Genomic DNA, 17,735 nt, shown 5'->3' with positions numbered 1-17,735 from the left:
ACCGTACCCAGCCATGCATTCGTTCTATTCATTATATATGGATCTCATTATGGATTCCAATTACTTCCCAGCCCTTTCCCTCCTAATTCCAAAGCAAGTAAAGCGAAGTGACCACCAACAGTGGGTCTGGCCCTCAACGCTTCTTCAATCCCTTCCTCCGTATTTCCATCAACTTTGACTGTCCATCTATCGCTAAAGGGCCAACTATTCTTCCCATTGCTGATGAATGCCCATAGATCATCAACGAACGATTGTCTCACCGCCCCTGTCGTTGTACCAGCAGTCCAAATATTCCAGTCGGATTTCGCCCATGCCTGACGAGAGTCAAGAGCTACTCCGCTATCTGACCGAATGGTTGGGTAGTAGTTCTCTTGCATGGTGTATGCCGCATCTGAAAAAGTTGATAAATCAAGCAAAACATCTGGGTACAGATTGAAGGGGATTTTCCAGGAATCGTCATTATCTGGGTAATTGAGTACGAAATGTGTTTGATCTGCGTCAGTTCCTAGTTTATCTGTGTAGATTTGGGTGGCATGCGCATCTCCAATGGTCGAATAATTTGCATAGGTTTCACCGGTTAGAGAAGCAAAAGCTTTCAAACCAACTGCTGCTTTGATTGCGAGGTTGGTTTCGTTCGCGAGAGGTCCGGCAGCATCGTTGGTAGAGAGTTGAAGAGTTATATTGAGGGAAGTTGATGGGAGATATGATGCGTACTTATTGAGCAGTGTGTAGTATTTATTTGCCCAAGCTGTATTATTACTCGCTTTCTGGTAAGCGAGAGCGAGTATGAGTAGATTGCCGGTTTCTTCTATTGGCATTACCTCTGCGACACCATCATCATGGCCGGTGGCATTGGGATAGGCGGAACCGATATCGTGAATTACGTAAGGGAGAGTCCAACGACCGGAAGCGAGATATTGGAGTATTGGTTCAAGGAGGAGACGTAAATATTCTGGGTTTGTAACATATAGGACCGGAAACAGGGGCATGATGACATCCACGGTGTTAACGTTCCCATCACTTGAGATTTCCTTGACGAATGCAAGGACATCGCTGGTATCCAGTGTACCATTTGGAATTACCAAATCGATTCCCCCATATACTTGTCTTAATGATAAGGTTGTGATATCTGAGTAATTTGTACCAGCGACCTGAATTGCGGCTGCAGACAATTCAGAATCGATAGTGTAAGACTCGACCAATGCATCGGCATAATCTTCAAAGAAATGTTCCAACGCATCGATAGTTTTTGGATATGTCGCACGATAATACCCAGTGTATGGTGTTCCTAGATAATTGACTGCAGCTTCTCTTACATATCCAACGGCATAAGTAACAGAGGATGTTCCTGTCACACTTCCGAGATCGTGGGAAATTCCTGTGACTCCATCTGTTGACCAGGTACCCAGAGCTCCGGAGAGGGTACCTGTATCTGAAAAGACTTTACGGACAGCAGTCCTATCACCTGATTCAGTAGTGAGAGTAGAAGTGGATGAGGGTTGAGATGAATAGATGGCTTCACCCCATAATGCTTGATCTGAAGCCTCTGAGTATGTAGCTCGATTGTTAGCTCTGATTAAAAATGCCGAGGTAGTGTTTTGTTTCGTGAACGTCCCGGATGAGGATACAGTTTGACCAGTCCAAGTACCACTGATGTCTGAATATATCTGAATATCGGTTGCAGCGGTAGTCCCAGCAGATACAGTCAAGTAACCTACATTAACATCAATAACTTTTCAAGGATGAGGTTCATGGAGAATATGAAGGTCATATTCAATAGAACTTACTAAAGGGAAGGGACTGTCTCAAATAATTCCCAGTGCTAACGGGAGAAAAGAAGTCCAAGCTGAAGATCACACTTCCAGCCGTAACATTGAAAATTGAGTGCGTAGAGGTATATTTCGCCGATATTGTAGTTCCATATCTTGTTCCACTTCCTGGGGAAGCTACTCCGAAAAGATTCCACGTAACATTATCCACGCGTGCAATTACGCTCCATATCAAATTTTGGCCAGTCCAGAATTGTGCATTCCCAGAACTAATGTTATTGGCGAGGGAACTTGGGATCCAGGCGGAAAGATAAGGATTCCTCACTGCGAGAGGGTATGAAGGAGGTTGAATAGGTTCATGGATGACAGTTGCGGATGTATCTCGATGGTGATGTTGTTGTTGAGCCTTGGTGACTGGGATAAAAACAGCCAGGAAAATGAATAAAGCACCTATCACAACAAGAACTCCCCTCCGACAATACATGGATAACACGGCTTTCCGATTCGAATCCGATAACTTCTTCTTTTGGGATTCTGACAAAGTATCAGAGGAAGTGATTGAATCGTCAGATATCGCACGTCCCGCAGGGGGAGGACTGCTCCCGGCGAAGGGTTTGTAGTTTATTCTTCCCATGATCACCTGATCGTTTGGGATGATGTTGTATCACGCTGATATTGCGAATGTGATTATCTGCAGAAGAGTGACTTGCTAATCTGCAGGAATACGTCGCCTACCAGATATAGGTGTGTGCAGATGAATGAATGAATCAGAAATGCAGAAGGTCTGAAATTTGTTTGCAAACATAGTCCTGTGACATAGTTTAGGAGAATGTTGTGGCACAGTGCTCAGGGATCTGTGGGGTTCGTCGACATCAAAACAGGAGGTGATGTTCTCGAAAACCTAGTCATTCAAGATCTAATCACTATATTTTGATTGTAAAATGCTGAATTTATCATTAACCTCAGAAATTGTGCAATGAAATGTCTCCGAGAGGCCTATAGTGATTCATGGAGATCTGATTGTGGGTATGTTTTATGCATAAGCGTGGTTAGATCAGTGGACTTACTACATAGTTACAGGGGCTTCAAATCCACTTGCTAGATGGGCAGTGGCCCAGAGAGGCTTTCACGAGATCAGATGCTGGGTAGCTCAGGACAAATCTAACAGTTGGTCTGCAGATGTAAATTCATTCATTATTATGCGCGACTACACCAATAAACGCACCGTGTCCAAGCTTTTTAGGCTATCAAACGCCATGAACACCAAAACGACCCCCAAAATACACTGCTCACGCCAGGAGCCTTTCCAACCCACATTCAAACATTTGGTAGGACTTCAGAGCATATTGAGCTAAGATCACATCGCAAATCCTGGTACTTGGGGTATCTTTTTATCACCGTCATCATCTTCATCATATGTCGTCAAAATTGCGTAATGTGATTTAACACTCCACAGTTCATGCAGAAGCGTGAGCAACAACAAATGCCGCAGCTGCGGCTGCATTCTCCCCGTAAGTCAAGTGAGCTGGAAGAATTATATCTCCAGCTTCACAGATATTATCACCAGTGTGGCAGATCGTGTCCACTTTCGATGCGTCCATGTTTGGAATGGCTTGACCGTTATCTGTTTGTCGATCTATCAGCATCTTTTCCGCGTTATGTATCTAGGGATAATGATTTTTAGAAATTCACATACCTGGATCCCCGAAGATCACGACAGAGCTAATCCATTTCACAGTTGCTGCAGGAAGTAATGCAAGTGCGTTATGTACAACTTGGCCTCCTTGGGAATAGCCAGATGCCACAAGATTTGTATTTGGGCATGCTGCGTACGCAGCCTCAATTTCTGATGCCCTATATCAAAGTCAGATGCCTGATGACGAAATCTCCTTACATAGCACAAAATATCGGATTGTTCATATCATGTTTGTTCATATAGGTGACTCAAGGGAAACATACATTGAAGCACTTCCAACAGGATCACCCCCAGCGAGGAATGTCGCTACGCTTGCTGCATAATTATTCACACCCTGAACGGTGACTTTGGAAGACCCTACAAGAGCTTCCAATGCCATGAAGAATGGCGGACCGGTGATGACTCCTGTGTTTCCTGGATCATCTGTTCCTCGGGCGTAAATGACAGTGTAGTCAGTGCAAGCACCGCCGAATTCGTTATAAGTATCACTGATGCCAGTGAGCTCTGAGATGAGGTTCTGGAAGTCAGTGATAACACTTTCAACCACTCCGATTGCGCCATCGACTGCTGGAAGGTGGTTTAGGATTATGGTGAGTATAGTGTTGAGAGGGGTGTTTCTCTTCTCGTTGTGAGCGACAGGTCGAGGGGAGATGGGCGCTGCCGCAGCCAGACTGGCAGACAGAACGGTGAGGAGAAGATTGAGCTTCATGGTGAAATCGAAACACCTCAAAGGGGATGATGAGACTGTCGAAGGCCTGGAAACGAGGGGACCACGAACGAAGGGGAATGAGAATGAGAGAAACACGAGCTGGGCTGGGGAAGGAAGACATGATGGAGATACGATTCACCCTTTATAATGGCACGAAATGAGCATAAATCGACGATTCAGTAAATTTTTCGTCTCTCCCATTTCTACTACGGAGAAATCTAATCATGGGTCTGTAAACGCGGGGAAACGGCGAGGATACCACTGCGAATATTTACTCCATCATTCTACTCGTATACAGGCACAGATTAGTTTGGATTGGTTCGGTACGAACGGGACAATGTCAATCAGGAACAATCTCCGACAACGATCGGCAGTAAGCAAGCTGTCACATCAAGGAGTTACTTATAAAAAAAGAGCACTCGGGGCAACGCAAGGTGTAGGATTTCATGGCACATACCAATTGGGCTTCGATGCTGCCAAAGGGTAAGGGATCGACGTGTTTAGATTCGTTGAGAAAAATTGTCCTCATGACCATGTTTGGCGCAAATGGATCTTTTTTGAAGGATGGGGTTAAATTGATTCGGTGTAACTCTATGGATACCTTATGGAGTCAATCGATTAACAAATTAAAAGGCGGTGTTGATTGGCAGCTGTGACCAATTGAAGTTACGAAAAGATACGAAATCAATTATTATGCCTCGTGGCTGATATCTTTATTTGGCTCAGATACCGGATCGTGCCGTTCATCTATCTGTGCTACATTGGCAATGGAGTACGCTTTCAAAACTTTTTCTAGGACCAAATACCAGGTATCTTAACACAAACTGAACAACTGCCGTTTGTCCCACAGCAAAAACGTTGTGGAGAAATCCGGGGAAGACTTCGGGGAAAGAATCTGCAGCTGCAAGAAAAAAATCAACACAACCAACACCACGCGACCTAATTCGCGGGGCGTAGCATTTCCGAACCTCCCATAGAAATTAGATTTATCGGCGCAAGTTAACAAGCCGAGAGTAGCATGTGAATCCACTTACTTCTTTCGCTTCTACAGAACACGAAAATGGCAGCTTGGGGACCGCGCGGGGCTACATTTTAACAGCCACTATTGCGAATTAGGATATGTGTCCGCTCCCGGTGTCCAACCAATGATATGAGAAGTAACTTCTTGGCAAGGCTGGATGGTAGATTTGGTCAGGATAGCATCAAAGAGATGCAAGTGAACGAGAATGGGACTTGTTTCACCATGAAGAACAGCATTTATCCAGAAATCAATTCGTCGGGTGAAGAAAAAATCCGGAAAGCCCGCATTTCAACAGCTTAAAGATGTGCCGAGGAGTGACTCTCACATGTAATACCGGCAGTTTGTTCTGCAAGTCGAAGAGCAGCAACAAACTGTATGTACTCTTCTACTCAAAATGAATTCATCGGATGGCTCCCAGAAAATTTGCATCCTGGAGGTTCTTCTCGATCCCTTTCTAATTGCTGTGATAAGAATCAAATCCATCAAATCCACTTTATCGCTTGAAGAACAAAGGTCTGTGGGGCGTGGAAATTCTGACGGGCGTGAGGGCCAGAGAATGGCCCTCCCATTATCTCAACAACGGAATTTTGCGAAATTGAAAGTATCCTGCCGTCCCAACAAGTAAATTACAATAATGCGTTTTCTCTGTGCGTCGTATAATACCGATACCATATCGGTCCCGACCTACTCAATTTCCTCAATTCTCGGTTTCGTAACACTTGCATTCCTGCTGACTGGGGTAATATTCAGACCAGCCAAGTTCTCGATCCCGCGGGCACTCAAATTCTCGATATCACCACCACCTGCTAAACTTCCAACCGGGATTAGTGAGTTCAATTGCCATGACTCTATCCCCTCGACGACATCCTTTGCATGCTGCCTAACCAACCCATCATTATCCGTACCCTGAACATATCTCAATATTCTTGTCATGTCATCCAGGCTCTGACCTACGAATCCAGATCCTAACTGTCTGCCTTCAGATCTTGCCTTGTCCAATGCGCGTACAAAGCTCATCACGAGAAGAATGGCAGATCGGCGAAGAATACCCTTCTCAACCTCCGGTTCCAATGTGAGTATATGAATGCTGAGATCTACAGACATAGAAATTGGTTTGTGTCCGATTCCTGATACATTACATTCTATGGCCTCGCCGAGAATCGCCAAAGCAGACGAGCGAATTCGTACGTCTTCCGTTCCACGCTTGCTTTCCCAGCCTGAAACTATTCGAGAAAGTAGTTCATATTCGGGATGGTTGGCATCCGGTTCGAGAATTTCATCCAATTGTGGCACTGGGCCATCCCATGCCTCTTCTGCTTCAGCTGTCTTCTGTTTCTTAAGTTTTTCGCGTTTGATTTGCTCGGCCTCGCTTTTAGGTCGATGGCCTCTCCGGCCAGCAATCGAAAGCAGACCTTCACTGACGGTTTGTGCAATACCACCTGTAAAGTTTGTCGGCGAGGATTGAATGACTTGGAGTAAGGCCTCTCCAAGTCTTAAACGGGCGTCGAGATCATAATCCTCGTTGCCATCTGTATAACGCTCGATAAGATCTTTCAGCACAGCCCTGGGGTGGGTTTTCGAGAGATCTATAAAACACCTGATAGCACGAAGATAAACGTATTCTTCAGAATCTTGAAGTAGCGATGCAAACAGAATGAGGAGCGCGGGTATGTCCAAAATTGAACTACGAGCACTAATAAGGCTCTGGATGAGTTCAATTCCCTGAACCCTCACTGGAGGAGGAGATTCAACCGAAGTTAGATATGACATGGCAAGATTATAAGTCTTTCGGTCTTCTACTGCCCGACTGGGAATATTTTCGGATTGTGACTCGCTCGACTCATGAAGTGCATGGCGAAATTGTAGAATGACGAGAAGATTTTGAGCGGTTTGGGTTACTTCTGTAACTGTTCTGCGCCCATAAACTCGCAGAGAAGATTCGATTCTTTCTAAGCAAGGCTCTATGATGGGGGTTGGCCTAAAGTTCGGTGATGTAAGAACAATGTTTAATAGACTTAAAGCGATAGAGACAATTCCCTCTTGATCTTCAGAATCTGAATCTTCGGCACCAATTGCATCGATCAGCACCCCATCAACCAGTTCCACTATTTGCTTAGAATCCTGAACAAGCTTCTCCGGCATTACATTGATCATTTCTTGTAACACCTTTGCTTCAATCAGCTTTAGCTTCGCATCTTCTTGGTTACTTGTCAATGGAGAATGTATTAAAATAGACGGAGGCGTGGGAGTCTTTGCTTGTGAGAGCCATTTTTGACACAGCGTTAGAAACATTTGAGGTACCTGTGAGTCAGAATCAGGAAACTCGTTCAACAGGCTGATGAACTTTTCTACTGCTGTATTGATTTGGCCGATATCAAGTTGTTGTTGATCCAGTGTGGTAGTTTCTGATATTTTCTCAATCTGAATGTCCTTACCGTTCTTTGATGAACGGTAAATCCAACTCGTCTTACCAGGCTCTGATCTTCCTTGAAACAGGATATCATTGAAGACCTTGGAAAGTGCGCCTTCACTAGGCTTAGATGTCGTTGATGCTAAAAGCTGCAGCAGAATCTTCAACAGTTTTCCTGCACAAGCACTGGAGTCTCCACCATTATCTTTATTTTCGCCGCAAAATAAAGCCCACAGTGGCAAGAGAATCGGATTAAGAAGTCGTTTCGTCAGTGATGGGTGAGGATGTGATGTTACTATAGTAAGCAATCTTCGTAGACTTTTCCTAAGATCCTCCGCTGTGACAAGAACTTCTGGCATTCCAAGTACTACTATCTCTTCAACTTGTGATATTTGGATTATGGGGGGAGGCACAAGGGCTGGGTCAATTGATCCAATAATTGGCTCGACCAAAGATTTCCACCCCGGTGCGCCTGAACTATTTAGCATACGTTACGACAAACGAACCATCCACCTTACCTGGGGCCCCATAAAGCTTCCGACCTAATATACCAAACCCAATAATGTAGGAAGCAGCTTTATCCATTTCTCTCTCCCCTTTTCCATCGAGAAGATCAAATAATTGAGGAGCAATACCACTGAACCACTCCTCTGCTGACATTCCTTGCGGGGGTGAAGATAAGAGTCTTGATGCCGAGCTCATTGCTTCATGAGAAATATTCACGGAACGACTACCAACGGAATCTGATGCCTTCATACTAGCATTACTCGGATGAATTGAGAAGACAAATTCAATAGTGTCTTGTACGCCGCGTGGTCTCATGGGAAGACGGGCTAAAGTTTGAATCAAAGGTCCTCGTAACCAAGTTTGTACTCTGTCTGGCTGAACAAGAAGATTCAACACGGGCATGAGTTTCAAAGTAGAATTGCTATCGAATAATTAGTACTTCTCTTGAGAAATATTCAAGACTTTCTACCTTTCAATCAAGTTGTTAAATTCATGTCGCGATTGAATTCTTGTGGCTTCCGGAATCTCTGGATCAAAAGCTGCCTTTCCGATCTGAAGAAACTGATCAACCAAAGGCGGTTGGGCAGTCCTGTTATTTTGTTTTTCTGACATGATTATAGCACAATCGACAATTGATTACTCGGAAATAAAGTTACCAGAATTCATCTGGTGAACGGCGTTGATGAAAAGAAGAATATCAGATCCCGTGATTTTGATTCTTGGTGATAAAATTGTGGCTGATGTCTTGTGGCAAAAGTGGCGTAATTCTACCTCCACCGCCGGGCTCACCTGATCATATCCTCCGACAAAGATTCGTGTGTAATCCTACTTTTCAATGTCTCAAGACAAGCTGTACAATCAAATATACCTTTCAATATCCGAGTCTACTTTTGGCTGTCAAACACACTCTTTTGTATTGTTTGGTGGTCTCCAAGGTATGGTGAGTTGTGTGAATACCAATCACAGGTGGGATATCTGCTGTAATGATATCTGACATCCAGGGGCAGTGAAGTAATACAGTGTCTGTAGACTTTTCAATATGCCCCTCATAAAACTTCTGCAAGTTACTGATCATTTAAATCTCTTCTATCGTTCAATTCCATTAAAGCGTTGGGTTCTGCTTTATTTGCTATCTAATTGTTGCATTGAAGTGCACATATTTTGAGAAGCAAATCCTGTGCCTACATGAGACTCGATGCTGAATGAAAGTTTTTCGATTTTCAACGGTAGCAACTAATTTTTGAATTAATCTTTTCATTCATTGATACGCTTTGATACAATAACAATCGCTAACTGTGACTACACCATGTCTCTAGGATGTCAACACATTATCTCGTGATGTTTCGAGCCGTCTTTCCAGCCATTATCAAAGCAACTGTAGGATGACTGTTCATCAAGCCATTTTTCTCGGTCGCTATTCTCCAGTGACGACTGTCAACTGGTGTTTCCTGACCACGTCAATCTTGACATTTCCGTTCCTCAGCATCTCATATTTCGCCAACTGCTCTATGACCGAGGCCATATCTTGTGTCAACGTCTCATGGGTGGTGGTGAAATCATCCCTAGTAACTGTTTGTTGTTTTTCCTCAATCTGAGACATAATTCTCTGAGTTTCCGAAAAAGATTTGCTTTGCGGTGAAATATCTTCCACGACTATCGTCAGCTCCTCTATTTCCGCCAGCAATGGCTTCTCCTGCACATGTTCTATTTCGACGCAATCATCCTCCTCATGCCAGCCCTCAAAGAGTTGTTTGCTCAACAAATAATGCCCAATACAAAACATGTCGATAGCGACGTTCCTCACTCTTTGAAGACTAATCATACTGGACCTCACATCCTGCAAAGCTCTCATGGTTCCATAGTCCGTCTTAAAGTATATTTTGTCCTGATCCCTCAAGAACTTAATTCCTCTTCTGAACCCGGCACCCAACCTTTCCTCAACAACTTTTCTGTCCACGTATATTGGATCCTCCATCCCATCGTGTCCTATGTACTCTTCAATGAAGTCAAGATCCTCCGGGTGCTTGTCGTTGAGACAGTAATCCCACGTGCTTTCCACGACGTCTCTGCTTTCACTGGATACCATTTCGATCGTGCATTGACTTCGCGGATTAACTTCGGTCCATCTCAAAACAGAGGATCCGGTTGGCTCAGGAAAGATCGTTTTATCGCAGTCTAAGTCCCAGTGTAGATTTTCTACGATTTCGGCACGAACTTCGATTAGGCGAGGGGGTTGAGTCTCGAGGAAAGCTTTGCGCCAGATCATGCAGCGAATATCTTCAGGAAGACGGGAAAATTTGGGGAAAGTGTTTTGGCTTTCGGACAGAAGAGATTGTTCTTGAGTTTGTGAGACATGTAAAGAAGAAAAGGGTGACATGAGTGAGAGAGTAGAATGTACATCCGACTCGGACAAGGTTTGGGTTAAGGATGACATCTTTGTCGTATGAACGAATGTAATGAGATATGGTGGAATTTTAATAATCTGTTGTTTGATGGAATGAAATAAAACGGGACAATTTGTCTTGCAAAGAAAAGAATTAATAGATTTGGGTTGTGTAGTTCCTGCCCTGACACACTCTAGAAAAGAAAGCGGCACACGCAACCATCCAAATCGTATGTATGTATAGATAATCGAAATTGCCTTTCTGACATATAATATGATTGACAATAATGGTTTGGATGTGAGGGATAAATCAATATCCGACTTTTGACTCTTTATTTTCAATGTGAGTAAACGAAGGAAAGTAGAGATAATCGAACAAGCCATGAACAACTGAAGGGAAACAAAGATGTTGACTTCATTCATCACTATTTAAGTCTCTAGGGCTGTTGGATGACAGGGAGGTAAATGTTAGCACTGTAGTGGGATTCTGCTAGTCAAACCAGGCTATGCCACACGCTACAGGGTATCGAATCACTCTCTACCCCTCCAAATCTTCCAGCCCCTCCAAGATCGAATAAGTCGAGCGTTTAACCTTCAAGCTTTTGTTGATACCTTGTAATACCAAGTTAGGATTATACCAACATCAGAGATGCCACTTAGATTCTTACCGAGGTTAAATACCATGGAAACACTGAGCCTCCAAAAGCGGGTGTACTAGGCGGTCCGATAATTTTGCCGGGCGGCTGCCCATCTGAAAAGGATGCAAACCCCGGATCGGAACCACTTCACCAACAACATCCCGGATCAAACATTGAATGACTGTGGTACAAAAGATGAAGAAAATGTTTCAAAAATCCTGTTATTGCGTAAGTAAAATAAGATAACCTTATCCGCTCGTAAAACCTCATGTACAACATATATTCCTGCTAATCATTTGCCGCGATTCCTTCGGTCCTAATTCAAGGCATATCCGCCCACCAGACTCTTTGTGTTTCTATGCTAATAACCAAATTTCCCGAGACTCAAGTATGGCAAATCTTTTCCATAACCAACTAATAATGCAAAAATCTCAAGCTCCAGTAACGATGAATGTAGACCGTCGCAGACTATCAGGTAGGTGTAGCCTTTATCAGTTCATCCACTATTTCATAGCACTCCTCAGGACTCTCGAACACTCTCCAGATATCCTTTGGTACACCGTCAAACGCTTTCTCAAATCTTTCGGGCTCGTTTTTCTGGACAATGCCGACGGAGGCTATGTCCGTTACTTTGCGTATGAGTACTAATTTGACCCAGCCTGGGTTTCTGCGGCATCTTGAATAGGTCGTTAGCAAGGTGAAAGACTGATTTACAAAGACAATAAATTTCATTGGAACGAGAAGGGACAGCGAAAGTTAGTCAAACGAGAACTCACATCTCCCCATAAGCCTCTGGGTCACTCTGCGTACTATCGCCCACAAAAATCATCTTCCTCCTCGGCAACCATTTATGAATCTTTTCCATCTCATTAATCTTGTACTCTTGTGTACCCTCTGTCAATGTCTCTAACAATCCAGATAAACTCAAAAAATTTGCATCCCTCAGTATCATAGTCCCCTGAGGATAATATGTCCGGCGAAATTCACTGAGAAATGAGTAGAGAGTGTAGGGCGATGCAGATAGATAGAACCAAGGAGCTACGGTTGCGTGTGTAGGTGTAATGATGGACTGTATGTGTTTGTATAGTTCTGGCATTCCTTCCACGGGCATCGGTTCAGATAAGAAGGTAGAGCGTAAAATGTCAATTGGTGAACTTGTTTGTGTTATTTTTATTGAGTCGTCAATATCTGTACAAAGTTATTATAGGCCCTTTGGGATCCCCTCGAGTCTCGCATCGTCCAAGATATTGAGCTGATCTGGAGTTCTCAGGACTCACCAGAAATGACTGCCCACCCTTCAGGTTCTGCATAGACTGTTTGCATTTCCAATATCCCTTCAACTTCTAATGGGACTTTCGCCTTCCATTTCACGATTTCGCCGTCTTTGCCATCCCGCAATGTCCGGATATCACTACTGATACCATTTCGACCACACGGTCCTAGTCTCAAATTTGCGACCCTTTGATGACCTGAAGACGCAATATCGACCACCCTTCCAGGTCGAACATCCATCAAGAACGGTCTCAACCTTTCCTCCACAATCTCATCCTCTCCTCTGTCCCCGTCACCCCCAATTCTTCCCACGATATCCCCAATGATTTCCGGTACATGTCTTGCACTTTCCGTCTCCCATACTGCAGCTACAAATTCTGCTTCCCACTTCCCGGTTACGTGGTTTCTATACGCCGTATTATCCAATAACCAAACTGTATCGGCTTTGCTTACTGCTTTGGGAAATGGATTGTGTGGCCCAAGATACGAGAGAATGTTGTCTATGAGTGAGCTCGTGGATGCGCGAGGGAGATGTGGAAGGCTTGATTCGGTTTCGGGGAAGTGGTTGCTGTTGCGAGCTTGGACTTGAAGGGACGTTGTGCTTCGACGGGAGATCGTCATCATGGCGTTAGTGGATATAGCTCTAGTTGATTCTCTTTGCTGTTATCAATGTGATGCTACGCGCTTGGTTGTTGATATCGCTTGAATTATTTATGGAGCAAAATACCATCGAAAAAACAAATAGCAGAAACGTTCGAATCCGCAAGAGAAATGCGAGTAAATATGAATAAAAGAAAGACCAAAAAATAGGGGAACCCATGAAAGCATTATAGGGCTGGTATTTAATCCATAGCTCTGCCTGATGGTGCCCCGTCATTCTTACTTACGCTTTGAGGCTGATGATCACCCGCCTACTACTTGATGAAATTGTCTTTAGTTTCTGGGGCAGAACGTTAAAGTTAGCGCTGCGCCCAGCACCCTGAATCTGTGCAGCCATGATACCATGGGGGAGGCTGATGTAATATGAGGTGTGATGAGGTCAGGGGACATTGATGAAATGTCAGGCACGCGATGAATTGATTCGACCATTTGATGATACTGATTTAGCTTGGCTGATGGTGGCGTTAGGTATGACTGTACCATTCTTTAGGTGACAATCATAGTAGGTAGGGCTATGAGTAAGGGCATTTTTTGTCCTCTCGGCAATTCGTATTTCACCAAGTGTGTGGTTGATGATCGACGTTATTCACAATAGTTTGTGTTCAGCTTACTCTAAGCCTTGAAGTGGTGGGGCATTTTTGCGCAACAATGCTGGTGAAGCAAATAAAGGATGCATGTAAATTACCGAATTATTCCAAGCATCTAATTCAACAAGGTCTAACGACAATATAAATCCACCTGCACACTTTTTGAGAGATAGTATTATTGATCAAAATAGGAATTTGATCGTCATATTAAACTTGAGATCGAAGCAAAAGTCATTCACATTTGTTGTTGACGCTGGAGTTTTGCGGCACAATCATCGTCTAAAGGGTGACCCGGTGTCGTTCATACTGAAGCACGAAACCATACATATTCCCAACACATGATATTGCATATCAAAATTCAAAGAATGAATCGCAATACTTACGTCATCGCTACAAATATTGGCAGCTATCCACGATGAAATGCAACCACTCACATCCTAATAAGTGGTAATCCCGTGGCTTTGTGAATTTTTGTTGCACGTCTGGCGTCAATCCTTGCAGCCTTTTGATCAGCTGGGCAGCTTGAACAATCGCCCCCGGGGCCACTTCATAGCTCAACGCATATTAGCCATAGAATAATTAGTCAAAGAAACATATGGTCTAAAATTCAGGTGGGTAAAGTTTGATGTTTAGAACCTATTGGTTGACCAGACATAAATCATTTTCCAAATGAAAGGCATATTAATATGTTGAATTAAGACTTGACATCAAATTGCTCATATTTCTTTCCATTCCCCAAAAGACGCCATGCCATGTATACAGATTATCTAGAAATGCAAATCGCTCAGAGTTACATCATGGAAAACGCGTCCGAGTTCATTCATGGAGCTGTAAGCTCAGGCGGATAATCAGAAGGATCCGTCAAATATCCCTTGAGTGCTTGAATGCCGGGCGAAAAGAAATATTCACCGCCCCTTTGAACCACCCATCTATCAAGTTGAACACGTGCTTCTGTAGGATCTTTACCATCTGGAAGACCGATGGAGCGAGGTGGATGGTGATCGAGTCTCTGGCCGACAATAGCATCGATTCCTGGACCATGCTCACCAACGAATTTGTGCTTGCGGTCTGGGAAGTGGTGGTTGCTTGCCCAGCGAGTAGTCAAGAAATTGAAACCATTTCGAATGTCGCTTTGGTAACACACAAAAAGAAGTCCGCGTTCTTTCTTATCATCGGATTTTTGTACAGCTTTCTCTTCGGGTGTCACTTCGTCTCCATAAGAGATACCGCGGCGTATGATGACGGCGTGGTCGTGATCTAAGTCTCCACGGGGTCGCATTTTCCGGATGTGCGCTGCAAAAGGACATTTGTCGTGTTGTTGAACAGGATGGAAGTCAAAGTTGTTAGATTTGAAAAGTTTCTCATCCTTGGCATGGTGAGGGCTCTCGTCCACGGGTGTTCCTGACGAATGAGTCAGCATTGAGTTACATTTTTGTATATTAGGACTCGAAAACATACCATTTTTCCATCGTCCCATCAGGTATGCAGCAAGCTTCTCCTTGGGATCTTCAGAGGTTGCGGCATGCGGTGCATTGTGTTTGTTATCCTCTAACCATCTAATGATGTATGAGATTAGTTCACGAGAATGTAAAACGAAGCACAGTAACTCACTTATCAAATTCGGGGACAAGCTGTTGGAGATCCCGAAAAACGAGGAAGCTCCCATCTCCCGCCCAATCTGGCTGCTTCATATCATCACCCTCGTGCCCTGCAAAAATCAATCTGGGAAAAAAAACAATCTTAAGTCAGTTACGATGATCTAGATCAATTGATACCAAGAGAATCTTACCCTGATTTTACGGACTTGGGCTCTTTGTCCTTGGGTGTCACCTCATCCAAGCCTTCTATCAAGGGCTGACTGATTCCATCCTCGAAGCCGAAACTGATGATTAGACACGTTAGAATGTTAAAACATCCATTGTGAGTGTAGAGAATACTAACTGCTCTTTTCCTTTGTCTGGGCGGGTTCGGCCTTGCCTGGTAAAGGTGAAGTGGACTGCTGGGTCTTTGCTAATCAAGTATGTGTCGCCATCACCGCGTTCCTTGAGGAAATGCTCTTTGACACTGTTTACCTGGGAAGTCAAAGCATCCTCGTCACTGGCTGTTACTAGAAACACTCCATCAATCAAGCAATTTGGGGATCGCTTGTACTGCTCTCGAATCTCTTGCGGATCATCCCAACCCTCGTTGACAAGGTCATCGTACATGCCTTTCCCAAACAAGCCACCTCTGAGCTGGTTTCTTTTAAAGATCTTAGACAGTTCTCTATCCTTCTTAACAGCACCCTCATTAAAAGTGAATTTCCCAAGCTAGATTCGTTAGACGCGATCTCTCCTTCTTGACAGCATGTTTGAGACTTACAGCGGCTAAGCCTGTTGATGCGAAAGCGATATTAACACCGGGTAGTGGCAGAATCTTGGCTGGTCGACCTGATTGTTGTGCTTGAAATTTTTCTGCAAAGATTTTGTTCTTCATATCACATGCATCCTTGGCACTCGTGATTCCGCCATCTTTGACAAAAGTTCTGAGCCGCTTTTTGAAGTCATCTGCGTTCTTGATCTTAAAGAACATGAATGTTTGAAACCGTTTTGGCAAGCCGGGCCTAAATGGAGGTGGTAAGTAAAAATTCTGAGAGTATGTGGATAAAAAAGGTTACCAGATATCACCCTGGATATTAGTCTTCCTAGCTATCCAACTCATGGTTGCTGGTAGCAAGATTGCTTAAGTGGGAGCTTCTGAATTGAAAATGCTTCAAATATTGCAGATGTAAAGAGAGTATGGCATGTTGCGATGAATAACGCTCTTGTCCGAGGATATCAACAAAGTTAAATAGAAAATAGAGCACAAGATGTACTATTCTTAGGTCCACATTCTTTTGGGATATATAGCAACTACTCATGAGTTCAGTTACGGATGATTGTAGGGTGTGGATCACTTTGGAAGAGCTGCTTGATGATCTTGTATCAATTTCCTTCGACAGAATCTTATGATTGGCATAGGTCAATTCATTCAACGTTACATCAAATAGAAAACTACGAAATGATACACGTAAGATCACTATAGACCGGACTACTCATGGAGATCGAATCTCGAACGAAGCTATTCATCCTTTTTTAAAGCTGAAATGTGGAGATATGTGATGGGCGAGGTATAAGCGGAGAGCTCTCCCGGGACAATGGTCGATCTTTGGAGTGCATATTCTTATAATCTCGTGAATCTTCACCAAACATCATCGGATTACTCAATATGGACAAAGAAATTCAGTCAGTAATGAGCTTTACAGCGTCAAATGCCGGTGCGTTAGTGACATTGACAAGCGCACCATCCCCACGAACATTATGGTTCTTGTATCCTTACGTGATACTGCGGCTGAAGGATCAGCATTTCCTTCTCCAATCTTGAAGTGGGGTAGCAATAATGGCCAAAATAATGTCAGGCCGTATTGATACAGCGTATCTACCACTGATTCCCTCAACCCGTAGAAACTCCGCCGAATAAACTCAATTTACCCAGCTGAAACCTAGACGCTGGTGAGAAATTGGTCTCTTGTTCAAATGAAGGTGAAGTAATTGAGAATGTATGATTGGATGATTCATCAAAGTAAATAGTTTTCCTCCTCAATCTATGCTTCTGTTTCTAACATTCCCTATTGAGTGAAGTAAATTTGTGCGACATGATAATATTTTAAGGGGTGAACAAAGGCTCAAAGATTGAATCGAATGCATTGCAGATATCAAATTGATAGATACTCGATTGCTAAAGAATTACTACAGCGTGAGAAATTAGCACACAAAATTCTAGTTCTGTTTGATAAAAATTCAGAGGATGAATACCGGTAGTTACGGAACGGTCAACGTGAAGCTCCACCACACTAACTTCATTCATCTTCAAAGACGGCATGCGATACAGCTGAGTTGTGGAGAACATGCTAGCCGAAAATCAAATTTACCTTGCCGGACCCACAGATCTTCGACGCGATCTGTTCGTCCTTAGAAGATTCCCTGCTATGATCATCATGGAGCCGCTGAATTATTGAGAGTCTGCCAATGAATATTTCGGTATATATCATCTCTGAAGAAGAAG

At 43.7% G+C, this 17,735-nt stretch overlaps 6 protein-coding genes across 6 annotated transcripts; all 6 read right to left on the bottom strand.

Moving 5' to 3' along the window:
• Positions 1-47: 47 nt before the first annotated feature.
• On the bottom strand, positions 48-2,403 carry EAE97_009951 (uncharacterized protein; the record flags this gene model as incomplete). The annotated part of the gene is made up of 2 exons (XM_038880466.1): positions 48-1,714; positions 1,788-2,403. The coding sequence occupies 2 exons, from the start codon at positions 2,401-2,403 to the stop codon at positions 48-50; spliced, it is 2,283 nt and encodes a 760-aa protein (XP_038728833.1).
• Positions 2,404-3,226: 823 nt separating this feature from the next.
• Positions 3,227-4,174, bottom strand: EAE97_009950 (uncharacterized protein; the record flags this gene model as incomplete). Its single annotated transcript, XM_038880465.1, has 3 exons — positions 3,227-3,393; positions 3,466-3,623; positions 3,729-4,174. The coding sequence occupies 3 exons, from the start codon at positions 4,172-4,174 to the stop codon at positions 3,227-3,229; spliced, it is 771 nt and encodes a 256-aa protein (XP_038728832.1).
• A 1,705-nt stretch (positions 4,175-5,879) lies between these two features.
• On the bottom strand, positions 5,880-8,724 carry EAE97_009949 (uncharacterized protein; the record flags this gene model as incomplete). Its single annotated transcript, XM_038880464.1, has 3 exons — positions 5,880-8,077; positions 8,124-8,533; positions 8,582-8,724. The coding sequence occupies 3 exons, from the start codon at positions 8,722-8,724 to the stop codon at positions 5,880-5,882; spliced, it is 2,751 nt and encodes a 916-aa protein (XP_038728831.1).
• Positions 8,725-9,526: 802 nt separating this feature from the next.
• Positions 9,527-10,546, bottom strand: EAE97_009948 (uncharacterized protein; the record flags this gene model as incomplete). Its single annotated transcript, XM_038880463.1, has 1 exon — positions 9,527-10,546. The coding sequence occupies one exon, from the start codon at positions 10,544-10,546 to the stop codon at positions 9,527-9,529; it is 1,020 nt and encodes a 339-aa protein (XP_038728830.1).
• A 1,058-nt stretch (positions 10,547-11,604) lies between these two features.
• EAE97_009947 (uncharacterized protein) lies at positions 11,605-13,248 on the bottom strand (the record flags this gene model as incomplete). Its single annotated transcript, XM_038880462.1, has 3 exons — positions 12,411-13,248; positions 11,910-12,321; positions 11,605-11,809 (listed from the first exon to the last, which is right to left on the bottom strand). The coding sequence occupies exons 1-3, from the start codon at positions 13,027-13,029 to the stop codon at positions 11,605-11,607; spliced, it is 1,236 nt and encodes a 411-aa protein (XP_038728829.1). The 5' UTR covers positions 13,030-13,248.
• A 998-nt stretch (positions 13,249-14,246) lies between these two features.
• On the bottom strand, positions 14,247-16,424 carry EAE97_009946 (uncharacterized protein). Its single transcript, XM_038880461.1, has 7 exons — positions 16,309-16,424; positions 16,014-16,254; positions 15,594-15,961; positions 15,442-15,534; positions 15,264-15,374; positions 15,111-15,208; positions 14,247-15,053 (listed from the first exon to the last, which is right to left on the bottom strand). The coding sequence occupies exons 1-7, from the start codon at positions 16,350-16,352 to the stop codon at positions 14,473-14,475; spliced, it is 1,536 nt and encodes a 511-aa protein (XP_038728828.1). The 5' UTR covers positions 16,353-16,424; the 3' UTR covers positions 14,247-14,472.
• Positions 16,425-17,735: the final 1,311 nt, after the last annotated feature.

Source organism: Botrytis byssoidea, assembly GCF_014898295.1.
Source record: "Botrytis byssoidea strain MUCL 94 chromosome Unknown BBYS_024, whole genome shotgun sequence".
Lineage (NCBI taxonomy): Eukaryota > Fungi > Ascomycota > Leotiomycetes > Helotiales > Sclerotiniaceae > Botrytis > Botrytis byssoidea.
The sequence above is the reverse complement of the archived record's forward strand: the minus strand, read 5'-3'. Positions and strand labels throughout refer to the sequence as shown.

What these genes read in the sequence shown, in the direction of transcription:
- EAE97_009946 (XM_038880461.1), bottom strand. Translation starts at nt 16,352, where the DNA reads ATGAGTTGGATAGCTAGGAAGACTAATATCCAGGGTGATATCTG. An exon ending in CATCAACAGGCTTAGCCGCT is followed by an intron (nt 15,962 to 16,013) that starts GTAAGTCTCAAA and finishes TAACGAATCTAG; the next exon opens with CTTGGGAAATTCACTTTTAA. An exon ending in CCAGACAAAGGAAAAGAGCA is followed by an intron (nt 15,535 to 15,593) that starts GTTAGTATTCTC and finishes TCTAATCATCAG; the next exon opens with TTTCGGCTTCGAGGATGGAA.